This window comes from Arabidopsis lyrata (genome assembly GCF_000004255.2).
Source record: "Arabidopsis lyrata subsp. lyrata unplaced genomic scaffold ARALYscaffold_2, whole genome shotgun sequence".
Classification (NCBI taxonomy): Eukaryota; Viridiplantae; Streptophyta; class Magnoliopsida; order Brassicales; family Brassicaceae; genus Arabidopsis; species Arabidopsis lyrata.
In genome coordinates this window covers 15641031-15663931 of record NW_003302554.1, presented here as the reverse complement: position 1 = coordinate 15663931, position 22901 = coordinate 15641031, and the positions used below count along the sequence as shown (strand labels likewise).

The 22901-nt window shown below is 37.6% G+C and overlaps 5 protein-coding genes and 1 long non-coding RNA gene across 9 annotated transcripts; 2 read left to right on the top strand and 4 right to left on the bottom strand.

Annotated features, from left to right (window-relative positions):
- The first annotated feature begins 631 nt into the window (after window positions 1–631).
- LOC9324964 (beta-galactosidase 17) lies at window positions 632–5995 on the top strand. 4 transcript variants are annotated; one of them, XM_021034294.1, is made up of 20 exons: window positions 632–896; window positions 969–1349; window positions 1574–1684; window positions 1795–1990; window positions 2114–2202; window positions 2549–2629; window positions 2897–2991; window positions 3262–3332; window positions 3439–3529; window positions 3604–3721; window positions 3807–3902; window positions 3995–4043; window positions 4121–4308; window positions 4437–4508; window positions 4590–4736; window positions 4850–4900; window positions 5119–5245; window positions 5332–5480; window positions 5555–5620; window positions 5742–5995. In XM_021034294.1, exons 2-20 carry the CDS (start codon window positions 1188–1190, stop codon window positions 5841–5843), a joined length of 2061 nt encoding a protein of 686 aa, XP_020889953.1. In that variant the 5' UTR covers window positions 632–896; window positions 969–1187; the 3' UTR covers window positions 5844–5995. The 4 variants fall into 4 exon arrangements, with proteins under 4 accessions (XP_020889953.1, XP_002888901.1, XP_020889955.1 ...); XM_002888855.2 differs by having other exon boundaries at window positions 632–1349; XM_021034295.1 differs by lacking the exon at window positions 632–896 and having other exon boundaries at window positions 1255–1349; window positions 1782–1990.
- A 163-nt stretch (window positions 5996–6158) lies between these two features.
- LOC9323530 (LOB domain-containing protein 7) lies at window positions 6159–7477 on the top strand. The gene has a single exon (XM_002888854.2). The coding sequence runs from the start codon at window positions 6553–6555 to the stop codon at window positions 7165–7167; it is 615 nt and encodes a 204-aa protein (XP_002888900.1). The 5' UTR covers window positions 6159–6552; the 3' UTR covers window positions 7168–7477.
- Window positions 7376–10710, bottom strand: LOC9323529 (protein HOTHEAD). The gene is made up of 6 exons (XM_002887419.2): window positions 10515–10710; window positions 9687–10077; window positions 8857–9167; window positions 8385–8770; window positions 7733–8301; window positions 7376–7649 (listed from the first exon to the last, which is right to left on the bottom strand). The coding sequence occupies exons 1-6, from the start codon at window positions 10585–10587 to the stop codon at window positions 7595–7597; spliced, it is 1785 nt and encodes a 594-aa protein (XP_002887465.1). The 5' UTR covers window positions 10588–10710; the 3' UTR covers window positions 7376–7594.
- Window positions 10711–12261: 1551 nt separating this feature from the next.
- LOC9323528 (protein ROOT HAIR DEFECTIVE 3 homolog 1) lies at window positions 12262–17306 on the bottom strand. The gene is made up of 22 exons (XM_021034293.1): window positions 17095–17306; window positions 16598–16747; window positions 16437–16503; window positions 16258–16360; window positions 16090–16160; window positions 15935–15998; window positions 15770–15835; window positions 15625–15672; window positions 15486–15548; window positions 15344–15400; window positions 15082–15240; window positions 14951–15019; window positions 14757–14848; window positions 14531–14609; window positions 14087–14377; window positions 13755–14017; window positions 13595–13691; window positions 13351–13512; window positions 13166–13270; window positions 12994–13088; window positions 12808–12904; window positions 12262–12663 (listed from the first exon to the last, which is right to left on the bottom strand). The coding sequence occupies exons 1-22, from the start codon at window positions 17096–17098 to the stop codon at window positions 12484–12486; spliced, it is 2382 nt and encodes a 793-aa protein (XP_020889952.1). The 5' UTR covers window positions 17099–17306; the 3' UTR covers window positions 12262–12483.
- A 42-nt stretch (window positions 17307–17348) lies between these two features.
- Window positions 17349–18895, bottom strand: LOC9323527 (disease resistance protein TAO1). Its single transcript, XM_002887417.2, has 2 exons — window positions 18281–18895; window positions 17349–18189 (listed from the first exon to the last, which is right to left on the bottom strand). The coding sequence occupies exons 1-2, from the start codon at window positions 18748–18750 to the stop codon at window positions 17538–17540; spliced, it is 1122 nt and encodes a 373-aa protein (XP_002887463.1). The 5' UTR covers window positions 18751–18895; the 3' UTR covers window positions 17349–17537.
- Window positions 18896–19590: 695 nt separating this feature from the next.
- Window positions 19591–21015, bottom strand: LOC110230652. The gene is made up of 2 exons (XR_002333779.1): window positions 20148–21015; window positions 19591–19873 (listed from the first exon to the last, which is right to left on the bottom strand). It is a non-coding gene; the product is annotated as an uncharacterized LOC110230652 (long non-coding RNA).
- Window positions 21016–22901: the final 1886 nt, after the last annotated feature.

Below are 22901 nucleotides of genomic sequence, written 5' to 3'. Positions count from 1 at the left end.
GGGTTATTGATTCATAGATTTATATGGAATTAGAAATCCAAACAAAAATCATTTGTTATTCAATCATTGATTTTAAAATCCTAATTAAATTCATGTGTTATTGGTTCTATGATTTATAAATACTAGTTAAAATCTTATGTTATTCGTTTAGTCATTTGTTTTTGGATTTGAGAATCCAAATTATGTTTTAAATGGAATTGAAAGAGAAAAATAGAAGGATTCAAATCCATGGGTAAACACATGTTATTTCAAAATCCATATATCTTGATTTCATAATTAATAGAAATTTTCAAATTCTGTATGGATTTACAAATTAACAAACTAATAACACCCCCTATATTTTCAAAGTCTAATGTGTAGTCAGTATTTTCTTAATTTTGAGAATATGAGTAATCTTTACTTCTTTAGTTAACAGAAACAAAAACTGTCTTGATTATTCCGAATGAAGTCCTTTGAAAGAATAGGTAAACGACAATGCAAAGTGGAATAACACCAATGCAGCATCACGGGCATTGGTTTGTATATGCAAGTTGCTTATATTTAACAAAATTATTACAAAAAGACAAAAAGAAAAAAGATTAGTGTAACGTTGAGTTGAGCCCATGTACAATATTACACCACAACAACTGGTCTTGAGCCTTCTTGACCCATTTAGTGAGCATTTTTTTTTGTTTGACGTAGTCGATACTCTTATCAACACGTGATAACGAAGGAGTGATGTTGTCGTCGAATCCGAGCCGTTTACTTTCCCGGCCATCGCGCGGCTTGAATTGCCGGTACGATAGCGATAGCTTCTTGAACCAATATGACAGTACTTTCTTTCAGGTAGCTTGACGTTTTTAAAGTCTGGGATCTTTACTTTAAGGAGAGAGGACATCAAGTTAGGAAATCGATTGGTATACTTCAACTTGTTGTTGTTGTGTAGCAGAGACACTTCTTTAGTAAATTTGATTGGTTTGAAATGGCAGTCTGTCTCTAATGTGGCGATTGTCTCCGTCCGTCTGGTTTCTGTGATATGCAAAACCGGCATTAGTTCTCCGGAACCGATGTCTCCCGCTTTAGGAGTTGACATTTGCTAAAACCGGTTAAAAATTTTCCGGCACGAAATCGGTAGAGCCGGCGAAAGGATCAGGAAGTGCTCGAGCCGGCGCAATTTGCCAAGTCTATTTTTTTACAGAAGAGGGACGATGGCGATGACAAGCAGGCGTAGCTGGCCATCAACGGGAAGACAAACAAGACATCAATTGGCTTTCGTGTTGCTCCTGGTTCTTGTAGCTGTCGGAATCTATGTGCCCGTCTTAGCTCTTCCTTCATTGTCTCTGCCTCCTGAAATACCTGGGGACGAGAAGGTAAGCATGATTCATACTTCAGGGATTTCTACTAATTGCTTCTTGATCTCTTTTCTTTGGAACCGAAATCAATGTGGAAGTGGTGAGAGATGATTTCAAGTATTTGTGTAACTCCCGTTGTCCTTGGTTTTCTTCCACTGCTTGAGTGGATCGCTTACCAAGAAATTATGTGTTATATGGTTCTCATTTCATCAAGTTCTTGACTTTCATTTTAAAAACTGCAGATGATAATGATGTCAAGGAAGTTTTATATCAAAGATGACAGTTTCTGGAAAGATGGGAATCATTTTCAGATCATCGGTGGTGATTTGCACTACTTCCGTGTTCTTCCTGAGGTACTATCCCTTTTTCTAGATGAGATGTCTTTTTTTTTTCCGAGTAATCCATATGATTGCTGCGTAAATGTTTAAATGATTGATGGATTAATGCCAGATTGTGGATGCAGTACTGGGAGGATCGGCTTCTAAGAGCCAAGGCTTTAGGCCTGAATACTATTCAAGTATACGTTCCTTGGAATCTGCATGAACCAAAGCCTGGGAAGATGGTTTTTGAGGGTATTGGTGATCTTGTGTCCTTTCTCAAGCTATGTGATAAACTAGATTTTATGGTTATGCTGCGTGCTGGACCTTACATCTGTGGAGGTTTGTGTTAATTTTGCTGGTGTGATTTTTATTGAGTTGATACCAAAGTTCTTACCACATCATGTGGAAGATTTGCTTTTACACATAAACAAGTGCTGATACATGTTCCCATCTCCATGACAGAATGGGATTTGGGGGGCTTTCCTGCTTGGTTACTTTCTGTGAAACCACGTCTCCAACTAAGGACATCAGATCCTGCATATCTTAAGTTGGTAAGTTATCAGTTAAATGAACCAAGTAGTAGACGGATAATAAGCTTGCAGTGTGCAATATTAATCTAAGATATATACACATTCATAGTTTCATTTTCATGTTTGCCTCTTTAAGTTGTCGTTAGAATCACCTTAATGCTACAGGCCTGAGTTTTCAAGTATCTTTGTGCAAATTAACAAGAAAAATGTAATGGTCTGTGGAGAATGGGTAGATTACTTTTGCACAATTCATAAAAGAGAAGGGCTGTTCTTATGCAAACTAGCAAGAAAAAGTCCCCACTTTGTTTAGACTGTTCTGATGCATTATGTTCAAAGTAGAGTTGTTCATGACAAAAACATATTACAGGTTGAAAGATGGTGGGGTGTTCTGTTACCGAAGATATTTCCTCTAATTTACAGCAATGGGGGTCCTGTTATAATGGTTCAGGTACATGATCAAAAGCGATGTTCCACTATATTCATATATCCTGATCTGGTACTCTAGTGATTGCGTGATGGCTGCCGTTGATAAGATGTGCCGGCTTCATTACTGAGTTGATCTTCTGAAAGGATTTTTTAAATAAGATGTCTTCATGTATAAATTCATTAGACCTGGAACACTATGGTTGACCAATGTGAAGCTAGCTAGAGCCCAAATCCCTGTCATAGATCTTTTATATTAGCATGTTTGTTAATTGTTGGCTAATTTTTGCAGATTGAAAATGAATATGGTTCATATGGAAATGACAAAGCCTATCTTCGTAAGCTAGTTAGTATGGCTAGGGGACACCTGGGGGATGACATTATTGTGTAAGACTTAAATTCTGCCTTCTAATTTCTACGGTTTCTATAACTCTCCAGTGAACTATGCTCCTTGTTACTTTCTGTTTGACATGCTTAGGGTGAACTTTTATATATATTAAGAATTGCATCTCATGTCTAGGGTCTCGTTTTGTCAGTGGTATTATTTATTAGTGTTTTGTTCTGCACCTTAAAACCATTGTCCTGTGAAAATAGTGAATTTACAAGTTGAATCACTTAAATAGTGAATGTTTTTTTGTTGCTCAAAATGATCTTCAGGTACACAACAGATGGAGGGACAAAAGAAACTCTTGAGAAAGGAACTGTCCCTGTAGATGATGTCTACTCAGGTAAAGTATATGTTTCCTCTGCATCCATGATTCATAGTAAACTGAAGTAGTGGTCTGTTTCTGACATTGATATATAACAATGACGAGCAAGTGCTTTCTCTGATAGCTGTTGATTTCACAACCGGTGATGATCCTTGGCCAATATTTGAATTGCAAAAGAAGTTTAATGCTCCAGGAAGCTCACCTCCACTTTCCTCGTTAGTCTCTTGTGCTCCCAACCCTCTACTGTGAGTTAATTTGTTATTTAGATCCATTGAGTTGTTTGTTACAGGGAGTTTTATACTGGTTGGCTAACACATTGGGGTGAAAAGATAGCAAAAACTGATGCTGAATTCACGGCAACTTCTCTTGAAAAAATACTGTCTCGAAATGGTTCTGCTGTGCTCTATGTATGTGCTTAAATTCTTTATCTCTCAGCGTTTACCAGTTGGGGATTAACGAATAATAATGAGGATTGTGTAATGTGATGTTCAGATGGTGCATGGAGGAACAAACTTTGGTTTCTACAATGGTGCAAATACTGGCTCTGAAGAATCTGACTATAAACCAGATCTGACATCCTATGACTATGTAGGGAAATTTCACATTATTACCTGTTATTGCAAATCCTTAACTATATTCCAAAGTAGTAACTAGTAACAGTTTTGTTTTTGTCATTTCAGGATGCTCCCATTAAGGAGTCTGGTGACATAGATAATCCAAAATTCCGAGGTTTGATCTAATGATTGCTTATAGCGATTTTTCAGTCTTACTTTAATTTTATTTATTAAACTTTGTTCTATTTGCAGCTCTTCAGAGAGTGATTAAGAAGTACAATGTTGCATCACACTCCATTATCCCCTCCAATAAGCAACGGAAAGCGTATGGTCCTATCAAGATGCAGATGACAACTTCGCTGATTGATTTAGTTAGTATGGCAGATCCTGCAGATGTGATCATCTCCGCCAACCCAATTTCAATGGAATCTGCTGGACAGGTATGTAATGTCGATAGTCTTTATTCCTTATTTTTGACGGTGCTGCCTAAGCATCTCCCTACTCACCATGAAATGGTCTAATATTAAAGTCCTTTGCATAAACTGATTTTTGATTGTTTTTCTCCCAGATGTTCGGATTTGTTTTATATGAGTCTTCATACATCGCAAAGAAGAGTGGGAATATACTAAGAATACCCAAGGTATAGACTCTCGTTTTTTTTTTAATTCTGAACCCAATGGCAATATGTATAAAGGTCATCTTCTAACATGATAAGTTGCAGGTTCATGACAGAGCTCAAGTTTTTGTTTCATGTCTTTCCCAAGATGTGGGAGTACTGAGATACATTGGTACAACTGAGAGATGGAACAACCAACCTGTTTCTCTTCCAACTATTGAGTGCACCACAAACACGAGCTTATTTATTCTGGTAAGAGATTCTTTACCTCTAGATGAAGCTGTAGAATGATCAGTTTATACCATTTTCGTTAAGAACATTCTTATTTGGGTCATTGGTCATTACTTTGCTCCTGTTTCTTATAGGTTGAAAACATGGGTCGTGTAAACTATGGGCCATATATCTTTGATGAGAAGGTAAGACTTATGTTACAGACATTTATCATCTTCACGTACCTGATATACTTTCCTAGATCACTTAAGCTTTTACATTTTTCTCTCGTTAGTCCTTCAAAGTTGGTAATCTATACCAAAGTGAGTGCGATATCCACGGTTTCAAAATTTCGGAATCCATGGTAGCCTTATACATTATCCATGGAACTTGCTCAAAAGGTCTAATTTGTATTAATGTTCAGGGTATACTGTCTTCGGTATATCTAGATGGTCAAATTCTCCATGGATGGAAGATGATACCAATTCCGTTTCACAACCTAAATCAAGTGCCAAATATCAGTTTCGAGATGCAACATACTAAAAAGAGAAGTGAATGATGCTTTTCTTCTGTGTTCAAATTTCTACCAGTAGGGACATGAATGAAACTAATTGCCTTCTTACGCCGATAACTGTAGATGTCGTCGGTCAAAAGGAACCAGCTCTGTTTGCTGGTGAGTTCTCTATCAACACTACAGAAGAAATCGAAGACACGTACTTATCATTCAACGGTTGGGGTAAAGGAGTTGCTTTTATCAATGAATTCAACATTGGAAGATATTGGCCGGTAAAACTCTGTCCTCTCCTCCTCTATAAAGCTCATCCAATGTACATTTCTCTTACACATGATTCTTTTTGCAGTCTGTTGGACCACAGTGCAACCTCTATGTTCCTGCGCCGCTTCTTAAGCCTGGCAAAAATACTTTGGTATGTCAACAGGAACATGAGATTTGACCTTTTTCTTAGTGAGGACAGACGAATGGAAAGAGTCTCTATCCATACTTATTCCATCTATCCATTACTTAATTAATGTTCAAAACTTTTGCAGGTAATTTTCGAGTTGGAATCTCCGCATCTCGAGCTTTTACTGGAGTCAGTGGATCAAGAAGACTTCGTATGCGGTTCTTATGATTCCAAAGTTAGTCAGTAGTAGTCGCTCAGTTCATCCTGATTCCATCTATCTCTTCCTTCCTTAGTCACCCACAGAAGTTACAGATACAACCAAAAGTTACAGTGTTAACCAATCATATGTTGATGATAAAGAATTTAAAGTTACCTAAAAAAAAATTGTGTCCAAAAACATGAGCATTTAAAAGTCCAGACCCGGTAAAAAGGATTTTTATACTCGAAAAAACAATTTTCAAGTCCGTAATCCTTGATGTTTTTTAAGCAATTGAATCCACAAACAAAAAAAAAGCTTATAAACGCCACTGAAATAGAAAAAAAACAACTTAATTAAAACATTGATAAATGATCAGATACTCCTACAAATTTTATATGTAATCTACAAAAAAAAAAAATTAAAAAAATATGGTAAATACGTCCCTCTTTGGTTATCTAGACAAAACAGAAAATCCAACTAAAATCTAGAAAAAATCAACTAAAATCTGATAAAAATATAATTCCTAACAGATAATATACGTATATATATTTGTACAAATCAGAAAATGGCTATTGTTAGTACTGTATTTAACTAACAAAATCTCTCTCAACATAACCATCCCCGAAAAATTCTCTACACACAACTCCGAAGAACACTCTCCACGATCTTCTCTCTTTCTCCTTCTCTTAAGGAGAAAAACAAGGAACATCTGGCCAGGCAAACCCTAAACTTCCATATATCCTAAACGCAAACCCTAATGTCCTTAAGCACCTTATCCGGTGGTTCCACCACAGCTTGCGCTGCCTGCAAATACCAAAGAAAAAAGTGCAAGAAAAACTGTCTTCTCGCTCCTTATTTCCCACAAGATCGCTCAAATCAGTTTCTAAACGCTCATAAACTCTTTGGAGTAAGCAACATCACCAAGATGCTCAAAGGAATCGAAGAATCTCAACGAGACATCGCTATGGAGAATCTTATCTACCACGCTAATGCTCGTGCCCTAGATCCAGTAGGAGGGGTTTACAGTACTATCTGTGATCTTAAGCGCAAGATCGAGATCGTTCAGGCTGAGCTTAACTTTACTCGTCAGCAAATCGCTATGTGTCGCTCTCTAGCTCAGCAGCAGCAGAGGCAAAGGCAAGATCTTCCATATGGCTGCTATTCCTATGAACATCTATTACAACAAGATGAAGATGAATACGTTAATGTCGATGGTTTTGATCTTCAGAACATGCAACAACATCAGGAGATGCAGCAGCAGCAGCAACCGAATCCAATAAACTACGAGATGTTTTTGGAGATGCCTGAACAAACTAGCAAGGTAAAGCTTGAGGAGGTAAAAATCTCTGACCAGGGAGAAACAATCTCGTGAGGCAGATACTTCAGGTTTAGGTTTTCGTCATTATCACGCTTTTTCTGCTTATCCTTCTTGAATTGTCATAGAGTTCCGACTAGTAATCTTTTTCTTTTATTACTAGAACAAATTACTGAGAGGAACATGTGTTTATGAATCTGTTTTAGGTTGAGAAATTGTGAGAGTGAATCAGAAAACAGAATCAGGCCATGAATGAATTGCAATATAGTATTGAAACAGAAATCATGATTAACTTTTCACACAAGCAACATAGCCGATTGCCCAAAATAGGGTTACACAGTTCATTAGACAATATGATCCTATACTTCAATGAATCGAATATCAAATAACAGAGAGAGAGAGACAGAGAGGGAGATATTCTCCAACGCAATTCCACAACAGAATTATCTGCTACGAATTTTGTCTACGATAAAAGCTCAGCAAACTAAACACCAGCATTGTTTCCAAGTCTCTTCCTAAGAATCTTGACTCCCATGTATCTGCAAAGATTGACAAATCCTCTGTTTATATTGAATTAAAAGGAAACCTCCAATTCATTATGTTGCTAATGATTTCGATTTACCTTCCCATCATCATCATCGTAGCTTGAGGGTTGGTTCCTGGAGACTCGTCAAACGTTGAACCATCAATAACTCTCAGCCTGTCGACACCAAGAACTTTGCGGTTAGGGCTCACAACTTTACCCACAAGACACCCACCATGGTAGTGCCAGATTGTGACAACAGTGTCTTTGCAGAACTGAGCCATTGATTTGGTATCGTTCAGTTGCTTTGGCCGTAGATTGATGTTTGCCTTAACACTTAAGCTAAGCATCTTGTGGACGTTTTGCTTATCGCACTGTGTGTAGTTTAAGAAGCGCTTAGACGTCACCACTTTGGAAACCAGACGAATGGCTTCAACACAACGTTGGAGATCCACCGGGTGTTTGAAGTAATTGAAGGTGACTGAAGGGTTGTCATCTACATTTGTGTTGACCAAGCTCAAATGCCCTCTAGAGATGGGGTAAGCAAGTTTCTCCAAGATGAAACTTCCATTGAATGCTTCGTGAAGTTGGTATTTGTTTCTTGTGATGTAAGCTTGTGTTGCTTCTGGTCTTCTCTGCTTTGCAGGAATGGTGGAAAACAACTCATTCTGCAAACAAAATCAAAGAACATTCTCTCCTTAACATCAAACCACATTCTCCTACCAAGACACTAACAACAAAGTTATGTTACCTTGTTCGACATAATCCCATAGTGAGTATGAATACTCTCAGGAGATTGCCCAAAGCCAGTACTGGCTTCAACATACACACCCATCTTTGTAATTCCAACAGTCTGAATGAGTGACTGCTCTATAGGCGCCTTTGAAGGTACCAAGATCGTGTTCATGGGATTATCAGCCATTCCTTTCCCTACATGCTCATTCTCTAAAACCAGAGGAATCTTCAGCCTCTGAAGCTCTTTCTTAGGTCCAATCCCACTTAACATCAGCATCTGTGGTGACCCAATGGCTCCACTAGATAAGATCACTTCACTTCCCTTTCTATTCGAGAGTAAAGCCTGATGTTGATTACCGTTCTCGTCTTTAAATATCACTCCTGTTACTCTAGGCCTTGTTCCTACATCCAAAACCAAAACAAAGTTAAAAACCTCCTCACTCAGGAATTTCATCGAACAGTTGGAAGGCACAAAAACTTATCAGTACCCGAAGTGTCAAAGACGATTTTTTGCACAGTGGCGTAGATCAAGACTCTAAGCTTCTGAGGATTAGCGTAAGCGAGAAGCTCCGCCGCGGTGTGACGACGGCCGAATCTGTCGAAAATTGTGCCGCCGATTTTGGTTCCGGAGACGTGGTCGTAAGTGAAGCCATTGAAAGGTCTGACTCCAACCTCTAAAAGACTGTCTCTTAGAGCTTTCTGCCATAACGTTAACTTTGGCTGATGAACAATTTCTCGCTCCACCCATGGATACGACTCCTTCACCAGCTTCGGATCCCATCCTGCTCGCTTCACGAACCTGAATATTGGTGTGACAATTTAAATCATTTATATTATTTAGTCAAAAAATTGTTCTTATTTTACTTTAAAAAATACTTTATCCAAAAAAACAAAAAAAAAAAACTGAACAAAAATGAAAGAAAAAAGTGTTGCAGATTTTCTGAAGAAAGAATTTAGTTTTGTGACAATAATCATTTATTTTTGGGGTTTTTTTTTTTAAATTTATAAAAATAAACAATTCGGTTTTTTCGGAAACAAAGAAGAAGAAAGTAATGCTGCAGATTTCACTGAAGAAAAGAATTTACTTAAAAATATTTTTGTTGATATGTGTGAAAAATTAAAGGAAAGTAAAAGATTAAGGTCCATGGCCCCCAAAATTATAAAGAAAACACAACATTCTCGATCGGTGCGTTTTCATAAATGTAACAAATCCATTAGGACACGAGGCATCGATTATACCAACAAAGCTTTTTATATAATTAACCAACATATATTTTTTTGTCCTAAAAATTGATACTCATATATAATTTGTACTTACGCAGCATCGGCTCTGGAGTAAAAACCGGCGTTAATAGAGGAACCGCCACCGAGAACTCGAGCACGAGCGTTGTAAACACCGTCAGTCGAAACAAACGCTTGTGACGCGGAAGAAGCTGACGTGTCAGCAAGTCCGATGTGAAAATTCCTGAGGAAAGAAACGTTTGCATTTGTAAACGGAACGCCACCTCTTTCTAAAACAAGAACGCTGAAATTTTGCGACAGCGTTGCGGCGAGAGGACACCCTGCGGTTCCACCTCCGATGACTATGTAATCGTAGGCTGAATCTTGACCGTTGGATGAAAATGAAGATGAGGATGATGATGAGAATGTGCTTGCTTTATCGATGAATGTGTATCTGTATGGATTAAACTTTGACTTCGTCTCTTTACCTACAAAAACATTGTTTTTTCAGTTATATTCAATCAATAAAACAATTACGGGTAGTTGGTAGAAGTAATTACACCATTAATGTATTTAGCAGAACATAACCCAAAAAAAAAAAACACTACAGTTTACGCGTAAAAGAGACTGTACTGTTTTAGTGTCCTGATCACTCAAGATTCGGTCATGATGAATCAAGAAAGAGAGTTTCTTGAAGGAGAAGCTTATATATGTATGTACGTATATGTCTATGAATAAGTTCGGACATAAACAGGTTTCGAAAAACAAAGCTCCACAACTACACATAATCGTAAATGACTAAGAGAGAGGGAAAAAAAACAGAGTTTACACAAACCCAACACTAAGACAGAAGATAGAGAAGTTAAAACTATGTAATGAGCAATGTGTTTAAAAAGAGCAAGAGTGAAAGAGAAAGAGAAGTGACCTTTAGAGGCCGTGGATGAGAGAGAAGTCGGGAGACAGAGAAGAAGAGCAAAGAGAAAGAGCTTGAGAGCCATTGGAGACTGCAGAAACCAAAACTGAAGAGCTTTTTTTTTTAATGTTTTTTTTTTTTTTTTGTTATAATTGCTTCTGCATCAACTTCTTATGTGGCTTTTCATGAATGGTCTTGTTTTGTGTGTTTTCTTCTCCTATAAATAACACTAACGATCCAACAGAGCAACGATATTAATTACACCCACATGTGTCTCTATATATTGTTACATATATGTAACCATTTCTACGAGTTATATACTTATACGGATACATTGAATTTTGGTTAGACAACATTCGGTAAAAAACCATATACTAGTAAATAAATAAGTTAATAAATAGATGGTGGGGGTGGTCTACACTAAATCGTAAATTTGATTTAAGGTGTGTCCTACTAACTTATTTTACTAGCTAGTAACTTTCCTCGCATTAAACTTATTGTTACAGAATTGTTTGTTGAAAGCAAAAGAAATTAATGATAAGTACTTCATTACAAAGAACAATCACTATCAAATTACATTTTTGGATTCATCTTGAAACTAAGCCTTAAAAGGATTTGCTTTCACATTTTTTACCTTGGTGATGATAATAAGAATAATAACTCGTTTTCTTTTGTACCATGATTCTGTTTTGACTTTTGGGACCAGCTACAAAATAACAATCTGTTAGTAGTAGTAATAGTATTACTGTAAATTCGTATAAAAACAATATAAAGATAAAAAAGGATAGTAGTACAGCTTGTCTGTATCATTAATGGCGATATGAAAACGGTTGAAGTAGGAGATCTGGTAGCCGTTGGATCAAGTCTTCATAGATTCAAAGTGTATCAATTAATCATCTTCACCTAACCAAAATCTAAACACTACACTATACAGAGCCATGTTTTTGGCAAGTCATTTAATTATTATTAGTCATAAACCTATTAATTATGACTGTTGGTTTGGTTACTAACATAAATCTTCACGGGTTCTGTTTTTGGCAACTAATTTAATTGTTCTTTCACCTAACCAAAACAATATCTTTCGTTTTATTTGGTTGAGTGTGAATGAATGTGATTATCGGTTACTAACAAAGCATCTTGGATTAGTTAGTTAATCATAAGTTTAAGTTTAGTGTTGAATGAAAATGTCACATCGCATCACGTACGATGGTCTGCTCATATAAGATTACATGAGATTTTCTCTGACTTCAAATCAGTCACAACTATAACTACATTGTTTCAATTACTAGTTAAGAAGCCACATAAACAGAATCATGATGTCGAGATTAACGAATGTTTCTTGGGTGGGAAAATTAATCTCATTTAATATGCAGAAAAATACTTGATTAAAATGTGAATAGTTTAACACCCATTAGACACAAAGGCTTTGGACGGTTTTTATAAGATAAATAAGAAATTCATTTTTTTTTTAACTTCTAGTGATTTGAGGTGTATAATTGACAGAGTTATTGGGGGTGGATGTGTATAGAAATGATGATAATAAATACACTCACCAATCCATGAGTTGGATTCTGAATATATAAAATATTTTTAGAAAATGGTTATTAAACTTACCCACTCAGCAGTTAATGTTAATATTAATATTTGCTCACTTTTCATGGGATTGGTAGCTTATCCCATGCTTCCACTTTCGTGATACGAGTTATTGTAGAATGTACATATATTAATGGTTCTTCAACTTTTTCCTTTTGGCTTTTGGTTTATGTAAAAGAAAAATATTCAAACCGATTCAAATCATGCCACAATGTTTTTAAGTTTTAGTTCACTCGTATGTATAAAGAGAAGTTCTAATAAGACATAGCAAAAGGTCCCTATAAACGCAGCGTTTTGGACTCATGAGTAAGGGAATAAGGGGAAAAAAACGCCAAGTACTAAAGATCAAACCTTTGGAGAGTAAGAAGATTCTTTGTTTCTCTCCTCTTTAGTCCTCTTTTGAGGAGCTTTTTTTATATGGTGGATTTTCTGATGAAAAAGTGTTGTTGCTCGAACGACGGCTCTCTGGATTAGCCGCAGGAGGGACTTCGCCTTGCGCTGCAAGGTTCTTGATAAGGTTCATGACCGTGGGAACAAACTTTGCTGATATCGATATGAGCCCTGGAAGCTGAAGAAACCACAGGTGGTAATATCATATGAGTATTATTATCAAGAATTCTTGAATCTTGAATCTTGAACTTTTCTCAAGTCCATGATTCTTGAAAAGTTACTACTACTTTAATGGGGTTTGAGAAGATTGGCAAACACTTACTGCACCATTGCGGAATTCGCCAGGGATATCCAATTGCGTCCACAGTGCTTTTACCAGAAGGAAAGCGACAAAGATGACACCGAGATAGAGAGGGTTTCTGTTACATTAAAAAGGATTATAGAGATTTCAGAATGGTACAAATACCATCATTCGATATGAAGCAATCAATACTAAGCTTTGATGGACCTTAGAAGAGTCATGAATTCGTTGAATCCAAGCACGATCAATGCAAGAATTGCCCATGGAGGAGGTAACCAGTTATTTCCACGCCTGTTCGCTTCCTGAATTAGTATAAACACTCTATATAAGTATCTATAAAGCAGAGTGAAGAGTTAAATTATGAGTGAAGTAATCATGCCTGTGCAGATATGGCTTGAGTCACTGTATACTCTGTTTCTGTCTTGAACTGTCTCCATATAGATTTACATTGCACCGGTGTGATCAAAGTTCTTGATGATGGAACCTATAAAAGTAATGGGAACATATCTACTAAGATCAAGAATCAACTGAAGTTGAAACACATCGAAGCATAGTTATACACACCTCATCCCAAGTGCTTGAAGCCAGTGGATCAGATGTTGTAATGCTTTTTTTAGAAGTTTCATTCTTTGTTGGATCCAACAGAGCAACATTTAGTGTCTTCTCGATGTTATCGGGTTCATCCCCCAATCGAATTACAGCCATTACTGAGAGCAACTTCAAGGACTGAAAACAAGAAACCATAAGAAGGTGTTTGGACTTTTTCAAGCCTATTAAACAACATGTAAAGAGGAATAACAAATCGTACAGCAGATCGAGCTGATTTAGTAATGGCACGAAGATCCTCTTTTCCGGTCCAAACACGTGGCATTGAATCAGAATCATGGCTGAAGATTGTAGCAAACCTGGAAAAAATAACAAAATTTAGTGTTGAATTAAATTCGTTTTGAAAAGCTTGCTCTATCTACCTTTCCTTCATACGCATCAAAACCCGTCCAGCTTCTTCTTTTGCCTTAGTTTCAATGACACCTCTTGAATAATCCTGAAGGCTCTTCACCATTCTATCTCTTGTTTCTTCTTCCATGTCAAAACCAGCTAATGCACTACTGAGTCCAGAAACTGCAGATTCAGTTTCACGCCGATGAAGCTTCTTTACTGTTGTCCACGTTTCATCGTTGGCTCCTTCCAACAGAGCTTCCACCGGTTCTGATAATGCTTCATGAACTTTTGACTGCAAATTAGAGGCTAAAAATCAGTAACAAAGCTCAATTTCTCAAGCTTTCTTTATTCTTTCTGTTACCTCGTATAGACTGGTAAGTTCAGATAACTTGGAAGTCCGCACAGAGGAAATGTGAGCCTCGATGTCACGGACGAGCTTGTCCCGTACTTTCGATGTGTCCCAATTGGCTTGTTCAATGATGGCACCTGCACACTCTTCATCGAATTGGGTCATGCAAGCCTTGAACCAATCTTGGGAAGCTGAAGAAAACCCTTCACCAATGCCTAAAGCCTTATCAAAAGAAGCCTTAAACTTTTCAAGCATTCCCCATCTTATATGTCCCAATACATCTTGAAACGCTGGATTCACTAGCTGTAAGGTAATACTAAAGTAAGGAAAGCACAGTATGAATCTCAAAGCGTGACAAAAACAAGTTAAATTCTATCAGCTATCATTTATCTTAATTGACACATCTGCATATAGCTTTAACAACATGCTCAAGAGATCTTGGATTGTATTTATTACTTGGAGAAGCTTTTCTTCAAGCTGTTGTCTCTTCGAAGATCTGACACCTTCATCGAAGAATGTAGCCTCCCCGTCATATCTAATAAAATAGAGGATTATGAAGATCAAACCCACAAGAAAGATTTAAGAAACAACAGTAAAATCTTATATGAAAGTACTAATCTTGACATTCATATTGAGTTCAACTAGTGTGTGTGTGTAGCTTGATTAAAATCAATGTGCATACTCTGATAAGCAAGATCCGAGAATGGTAGTAAGCCTCTTTCCAAAATTAGAAACTGGACCAGCTTGCACCTCCTCATCCAGTTGGCGCCAGTCCTGTAAATGAAGCAAAAAGGTTAATTAGAGATTATGGGACTTACAAAGACAGCTTTCAAACAATGAAGAAGAGTGAAAGTTTAAGATATGCAGAACCATTACCTCGTTTGTAATGAAATGCGCAAACTTCTCATTTGCAATTTCTTCGCACCGCACAGTAGCTACCATGACCTGCAAGCAGAATGAGCTTAGAGGGAGGTTAAAAAATGTTTAAAGCTAGCACTATAAGATACCTTGTGGGCTGGAAGGTCAAGATCCTTATTTTCTTTGATGACTCTCCAGATTTGATCTGCACTAAATGCAAAACCTGAGGCTGGAATCACTCCTCTTCTGTCTCCAGCAAGACCACCCGGTGCAATAGAATGCATGAACCGTTGTCTCAAACTAGCAACCTAAGTTCCAAAACAAAATTGAATATTGAAGTAGATGCAATTTGAAATACACAACATAAGTATCAGGCATCTGCAAAAAGCCTGGCCTCTCACATACACACACCTGCTCTTTAAATTGTTCTTCCTTCTCCTCATAACTGGAAAGAGCAACAACTTCAACCTAACCATCAAAGAGAAAAACAAGCATGAAATTCCTCAATTTGGAAACCTTTCTTACTAATAAGTCAAGCTGTCGCATAACATACATTGAAAAAGTCGCTTAGAGGAGTTTCCTTGTGTGCTTCAGGCTTTGGAACAGAATCCCATATCTGTCACAATGAAGAACAACCAGTGTTCAGCTTTGAATATCAACTTGGAATTAGCCGAAAGTCACTTCTCTTATACCTTCTGAATATCTTCTCTTAACACAGGCTCTAAATTTTCCAACGGCGTCTGCAGCAAGAATCATCAATAGACAATGTTTGTACCAGTTAGCTGTTGGATACCTGCAATGTAAGAAGAATGATATAGAAAAAAGAAGAGAGTCTACCCGGGTTTTATCTCGTATTACAAACAACATTGTTGTTTTACGTGGACTAAACAATCGCATCATAACCTGCCAAACACAACTCCAAAGATTCAAACTTAACGGTAAACAAATATTTTTGTGATTCTCATAAAGAGTTTTTAACTTTCTAAGCATCACAAAATTTACCTGAAAGACAGTTTTCAAGAGAGGTTTATTAGCAGCTTGTTCACGGCCAATATCGTGACACCACCTAAAAGTACAAGCATTGAGAATTTGTAACGAAATACTTTCCTTCAACAAAGCCGAAAGCTGCACATTTGATGTTTCTACTACAATCTTACATGTTGATCAAGACGATATCCGAGATAGCAAGAGCGAAAAGAGCACTCTGTTTTTCGAATGCCGTATCATCCTGCTTGGTCAAAAGAGGACACCATTTATAGAACACTTATGTACAAGAAAGCCATTCAATACTGCAAACTAAACCAAAACAATGAGACAAAAATTACCTCTCCTCGCTCTCTTCCATCGGTGCCCTCCAAATCCATTACAAGGGTGCAAGGCTCTATACCGGCACATCTTGCAAGCCAGATACCTTTTGTGGTCTGAGACCTATAGACGAGTTCCTAATCAGGTAACAAACTTGAACACGGAAGTCAAAAGCAAACACTATCAGATGAAATCATACCTTCCCTTAAATGCATCCATCTCCATAAAGTTTGTTCCAAACAAATGATTCAATAATGTACTCTTCCCTGTCAAATTACAAAAGTTTCTGTAAATGAACCAACTACTTTCAAACAAATTCTGAGTATAACAAAAGTCCCTCTTCTCTAAAAGAATGCCTACCACTGCTTTGAGGACCCATAATGGAGACAACAGCATAAGAGAGACCACAGTCTGCAAGTTTCACATCTTTAATGAAATGATCGATGCCAGAGACATTGTATATACCATCACCGTCAATGAGCTGTACAGAACAACATCCCTCGCTCTTATCTGCATCCAATATGGAATAAGTAGCTTGTCATGGAAGCCGTTAATAAACAATTAATGGCTCCTAATGATATGGAGTATTCGACAATGAAATCAAACAATTCTGCAATGAAACGAGAGACAACTAGGACTTAAAATTATTTACGCATGCAGAGGGATTACTTTCTGAAACCAATAGCAACGACATTCTTTCTTAAGAAAGCAGAGAAAAAGGGACTCATGTATATATCAAATCACATGGATCTACGTTGCTAGCAAAACAACAAAGAACCAACCAACAATCAGGAATCAATCAAAAAGCATAAATCTGATAAAAGAAAAATTGCCAGACAGAGAGAGAGAAATAGTACCCATTCTTTGTCTTTCTTAGACAGAAAATCCTCAAGGTGACAGTGAGAAAAAGAAGATCAGAGCTTTCACGCTTTTGGATCTCACTCTTCAAAAGCTTCCCTTTCTCTGTTTTTCCATGTTAGTCATTTTAGGTTCCAAAACTTTGAGTTATTATTCTTTATTCCTTGGAAAAGGCAAAAGCAAGGAAATTTAGATCTCCTCTACAAATTTGTTGGGCATATGGAAACATCAAAACCCAAACTTGAAAAAAAAATTGTGTATCATAAAATCCAATCAAAGAATAATATTCTTCTATACACCAGTAACCCACTCCAAAAATAGACAAAACATTCCTATTTCTAAGCCACAATCACATCATACTAAGTTTAGTCATTCTTAACTTAATGTACATGAAAAAAAAAAAAAGGGATCGGCTTTATAAAAGTGATTCTAACACTTTCCCCTAACCAGATCTACCACATATACAACCTAACCATTCCATGGCAACATTCGTTGCCCTATACAAAGACACCTCAAACGCTGCAGAAAAGTCTTTCTCTCTGAAGGCTAATTGTCTGAAGAGTCCACGAACTTTCTGGAATCTCAGAAGCTCTACTTCATAAACAAGCTTTATGCCAGCAGAGATAAGCAGCTGCCTGTCTTGTGTAGTGATGATAACTATACTCCCCGGACCAAAACAGTTAAAGTCCTCTGCAAGAGCATCTAACTGTTCAAGCTTATTGACATCGTCAGCAACAAGCAGAACCTTTTGGTTCTTGAATTTGCTCAAGCATTCTTCCTGAATCCGTATCATTAACTCTTCACGGCGATCCTGAGAAATCCTTTTCACACTTTCCAGGAAACGATGGCTTTCAAAGTGTTGACAGATGTTTTGATAAACAAATTTAGCTAGAGCCGATCTACCATTGTATCCTCTTGCCCAAATCCCAATCACTCTCACACTCTTCTTAGAATTTAGATTCAATAATCGGCGAAGAGCTTTCATGTGTGCAGCAATCCCCTCAAGATCACTCCCATTGCGTCTTGTTGTATCAATCATCAGCTCTTTTGATATCCTGTCAGTAATTTCGTCGACCATCTTCGAGTCATCTTCCCTGCAGAGTAAAAAATCGAAACTTTAGAATCCATTCACTCAAATCTAACAATAAAAATTCGACCTTTATCATCAAAGCTACGAAATTTCACCATTTCCATGAACAATCGCCGGAGATACTCGCCAAATTGGTCAACGCTTGCCTCCATGAAAGCACTTTCTCGTGATCTCCTTCTCTAGCCTCGTGCTTCTTAAACTGTTCAGCGACTACTCCGATCTGTCTCCTCACATGACACGGATCGACGCCGTAGAAGATAGGCATCACCTTGAGCGATCCCTTGTTTTCGAAATCCATAATCTTCACGAGCTCCTCGAGACACCAACGAGACGCAGCGTAATTCACGGAGACCACAACGACGGCGAATTTCGACCCCTCGATGGCGCGTACGAGCTCCGGCGTAATCCTCCGGCCATTCTTCAACTCATTGTCGTCTTTGAAAGTTCGAATGTTTCTTCGGACCAGTTCGTTGTAGAGGAAACTGATGAAGTTGCGGCGAGTGTCGAGTCCTCTGAAACTCAGAAAAACATCAAACTTTGGGATGGTAATTGAAGTATCTGACATTTCATTGATTCAGTTCGAGATATGGAATCAGTAGGATTTATAGCCGCGTGGGCGCCCACTCAGACTCAGACTCCTTCAAGCGTAAATTTCCTGGCATTTTCTTTATTGTCAATCCTTTGTCAGCTTCTGTTTGTTAAAAAGAAAAGGCCAGCAGCCAAATAAATTAATATCAAAGTCAACTAAATGACACAAACACAAATTCCTCTAAATTATGTTGTCGAATAGCATCTAAAATTGATTTTATGAAGAACATGTAGATTTTGCAAGAATAATGTCGTCTAACCTTCTCTGTTATGGTGGACGTAATAAATGAAGCATTCTACAGTATAACTTGTACTATAATCAATAATATCGTAACTAAATATATTTTATTAATTTATTGATAAATTAACGAAATGGAAACACTCCTCTAAATCTCCAAAAAATTAGTCAAAGAAAATGACATCGTGTATATCTTAGAGCATGATTATAGGTAATCACTTAGAAATACTTCTTAGTAATATTTAAGTAATTTATTTGTAAAAGTGATGGTTAAGAGATAGCATTTTTGAGTTAAGATTTTTGTGTGATTAATGGTAGGCTCTTAACATGTGGTTCTTAGAAAAAAAAATATTAATATAAAAATAAAATTTATAATTATAGAAAATTTAATAATTGTTGCAAATTAAAAAAATTAAAACATACATGAGATACAATTTATAACATAGATGACATAAAACACAATAATTTTAAACTTGATTTCTGGGAAATTTTTGCCATATATGCTCGACCAAAAATTTTGAATTGTTGCCTCTTGTTAGTATCATGGTATCTTTAGTTTGTGGAATCTGAGCACTATTAAATGAGAAACTGCAGTATTGATATTTGGTTATTATGATGCTCTTTCATTGATAACAACAACCTTTGAAATTGTTACTCGCCCAAAATTTAGTAAGACCATTTTCTTATACATGTATTTGTTGACATTCTGACCTCTTCACACTTCTTTGAGGTCAGTTTCCTCTTTCTCTTATTCTCTCTGTTTTGTTTCTCTGTTCCAATGTGATCATTCTCATTGATCTTATGACCCCTCTGCTTCATGTGTTGCAAGAGTAACTTCATCCCAAAACGCAACATAGCAAACCTGCATTCACAAACCTCATTCAGTCTTCGATTCATCACTGTCTTCACTCCGTCGTCTCAATCCTCACCATATTGTTCCTTTAATTGTCAATTAGGAGTTCGAATTATGAAATCACGAAGCATTGTTTAGGAAATCATCATCATCATTGATGTTATAATCTGACCACAATTAACCTATACTTCAAACTAGATTGCAGAATATGATATTTACTAGTAATTGACATAGCCATGGATTAGTGTGACCGCTCAATTATAACTACAAATCTGCAAATTACCAAGACTAGATTGTATGTGAAACCAGAGATCCATGGTTTAATGATCATAACCGGTTTTTGAAGCCAAGTTATAAGCATGTGACTCTCTCTTCTAACCTGCTTAGTGGTGGCCATGATCACACCAACGAGAGGAGTGAAGAAGATGTTACGATTTAACAATAGAAGATGATCAATTATGAACTAACCCTAATCCTGATCAAAATCAGAAAACAGAGTAATCAAATCCAATAACTCAATCCACCACGATCCAGTGAAAGTCAAACAAATCCAAATCCGATACAGAGAGAGTGAGACAATACATACCCGAAGAGAAACCTAGAAGCGAAAGGAGTAGTGGTGGCATCAGAAACAGCGGTGGCGGAGGCCGAAGAGAAGGAAGATGAGTGAAGACTGTGCTTGGATTGAGATTTCTGCATAAGCTATTCCCGCTACTAACAAACAAAGCTTGATTCGATCGAATAATCAAATCTCTCTCTATGCCTCTCAATCTCAATTGAAGTAATCTTCTTCGTTTTTACATCGGAGACTTGTCCGATTAAACTCTAAATATCCTTCACCTTTGAAGAGAAACACGTGAGAGAGAGAGAGAGAGAGAGAGGAAGAAGATGCCATCCCCCGATTCACCGGCTGTAACAATCAACGGAGGAGACGAAGATTTGAAGTTTTTGGTTATTTGGTTTCTCAGTCGCAAGAAGAGAGAGAGAGGCAGAGAAAACGCGACGATTGATAGTGAGACACGTGTCCACCTCTTAGGTGAATAAAATGTCTCTTAGTTAAGGAACGTTTGTTAACTTTAATAGTGATTTATCATTTAATTTTTATTAGTTATTACCTAAGATTTTTGCTAAGGAACTACCGTTAATGATGGCCTTAGTGGCCTACTCTTATAAGCAAATGAGCTAAATATAAAGAGGACGCATGTAAATTATGTCCATGAGACTTTAAAGCCCAAGAAGGAAGCAAACAAGGATCAATCAAAAAGCATAAATCGGACAAAGGAAACTGCCAGATAGAATTGTATTTTGTACCAGTGAGAGAAAGCAAAAGAAGTCAGCTTTCACGTTTTTGGATCGTTCTCTTCAAAAGCTTCCCTTTCTCTGTTTTATCATGTTAGATTTGTGAGTCATTTTTTTTTTTTTTTTTCGCTCAACAACAACTTATCAATCACCCAATCACAATTACACTGAGTCTAGATCCACAAGGTTTTTAACCCAATCAGGCATCAAAGAATACAATTTGGGATCATATATAATTCAAAAGAGAAAGAGATTCCCTTGCAATTCTGTCCGCCACTTTATTCCCTTATCGCCGTGTAAACACAAATTGAACTCCCTCAAAGTGCTGTAGGAGATTCCTAATGTCCTGGATCCTTGGGGCTATATTTGAACATTCCAGATCATCGTTCAAAATGGACACTAGGTGCTGAGAATCCGACTCGAAGATCACTCTTCTATAGTTGAATCTGGACATTGAGAGGACCGCCCATCTAAGAGCTTCAAGCTCAGTCTCCAGCACTGTTTGGACTCCGCATTTGGGAGCATCTGCGGTCCAAGTACCGTCCACGTTACACTTCACCCAATTCTGTGGGGGAGGTTTCCATTTAGCTATTTGATTGCCCTGTTGGCGTTTGTTTTCTTTTAGGGGCTGCGGGTCCTTACGAGCCTGCCATTCTTCCTCATCTTCCTTTGCCTTATTAACCACTTGTGGAGCAGAGATTTCCTTTCCTTGAAACACCAAATCATTCCTGTTTTTCCATAGGATCCAGGGAAGTAATGTTGAGGTATCATTCTCTTGTGATTGAGCTTTGCTGCAAAACAGCACATGATGCAGATTTTTATATAAAGAGTCAGACCACTCAGCTTCTGGTGGAGCTGGAACAGGGGAGATGGCCCAAGTGAGTCGGGCAAAAGAGCATTTAAATAGAAGGTGATTCACTGTCTCTACACATGATGGGCATCTAATACAGCTCTTTTCTTTAGCAAGGTGTCTGTAGCTTAAGTTCACAGCCACCGACAGACTGTTGCTCAGACATCTCCATAAGAAGTGGTGGATCTTAGGGGGTGCATCTGTTTTCCAAATCTCCTGGAATAAAGGATCTAAGCTTGGTTGGAGGACTTCTTGGGGACTGTTTCTTTTATTGATAATCTCAGCCATGACACAATATCCTGATTTCACTGAATAGTGACCTGATTTACTGTAATCCCAAGAGTATTGATCCTTTGTATCTCTGCCCCCTGGTCTAATCTCCAATATTTTCCCCTTAATTTCCTCTGTAAAACCCATGTTCAGAAGCTCCTGATTCCATTCTCTACCGTTGACATTTACCAGATCACTTACATATTGTAGGGAAGATACAACATGGCGAGGACCTGGGGGTAGCCAATTTATTGTCTGAATCGGCTTCGCTGGTTTAGAGCTGATCCATTGATCCTTCCAGATATCAACTGATTTCCCATTACCAACCACTGCTCTTATTCCTTCCTTGATCAAGGCATGCACTTCGTGAATGCTCTTCCATGCGTAGGAGGGTCTAGAGGCCAGAGGAGCATTAAGGGGGTCAGATTTGCTCAAGTACTGGCTCTTAAAAACCTTTGCCATTAGGGACTCCTTCTTGGTAATCATTCTCCAAAGCTGCTTACCTAGGAGGGCAACATTGAAGGCTTCTATATCCTTGAACCCAAGTCCACCAACAACTTTGGGTTGGTTGAGCTTGATCCATGCTTTCCAATGCATACCTTTTCCTTCATGCTTGTT

What these genes read in the sequence shown, in the direction of transcription:
- LOC9324964 (XM_021034294.1), top strand. Translation starts at nt 1,188, where the DNA reads ATGGCGATGACAAGCAGGCGTAGCTGGCCATCAACGGGAAGACAAACA. An exon ending in ATATACTAAGAATACCCAAG is followed by an intron (nt 4,509 to 4,589) that starts GTATAGACTCTC and finishes GATAAGTTGCAG; the next exon opens with GTTCATGACAGAGCTCAAGT. An exon ending in AGCCTGGCAAAAATACTTTG is followed by an intron (nt 5,621 to 5,741) that starts GTATGTCAACAG and finishes AAACTTTTGCAG; the next exon opens with GTAATTTTCGAGTTGGAATC.
- LOC9323530 (XM_002888854.2), top strand. Translation starts at nt 6,553, where the DNA reads ATGTCCTTAAGCACCTTATCCGGTGGTTCCACCACAGCTTGCGCTGCC.
- LOC9323529 (XM_002887419.2), bottom strand. Translation starts at nt 10,587, where the DNA reads ATGGCTCTCAAGCTCTTTCTCTTTGCTCTTCTTCTCTGTCTCCCGACT. An exon ending in CTCATCCACGGCCTCTAAAG is followed by an intron (nt 10,078 to 10,514) that starts GTCACTTCTCTT and finishes ATGTTTTTGTAG; the next exon opens with GTAAAGAGACGAAGTCAAAG. An exon ending in ACGATGATGATGATGGGAAG is followed by an intron (nt 7,650 to 7,732) that starts GTAAATCGAAAT and finishes CAATCTTTGCAG; the next exon opens with ATACATGGGAGTCAAGATTC.
- LOC9323528 (XM_021034293.1), bottom strand. An exon ending in ATGGATGCATTTAAGGGAAG is followed by an intron (nt 16,361 to 16,436) that starts GTATGATTTCAT and finishes ACTCGTCTATAG; the next exon opens with GTCTCAGACCACAAAAGGTA. An exon ending in CTTCAAGCACTTGGGATGAG is followed by an intron (nt 13,271 to 13,350) that starts GTGTGTATAACT and finishes TTACTTTTATAG; the next exon opens with GTTCCATCATCAAGAACTTT.
- LOC9323527 (XM_002887417.2), bottom strand. Translation starts at nt 18,750, where the DNA reads ATGTCAGATACTTCAATTACCATCCCAAAGTTTGATGTTTTTCTGAGT. An exon ending in GGCGATTGTTCATGGAAATG is followed by an intron (nt 18,190 to 18,280) that starts GTGAAATTTCGT and finishes TTTACTCTGCAG; the next exon opens with GGAAGATGACTCGAAGATGG.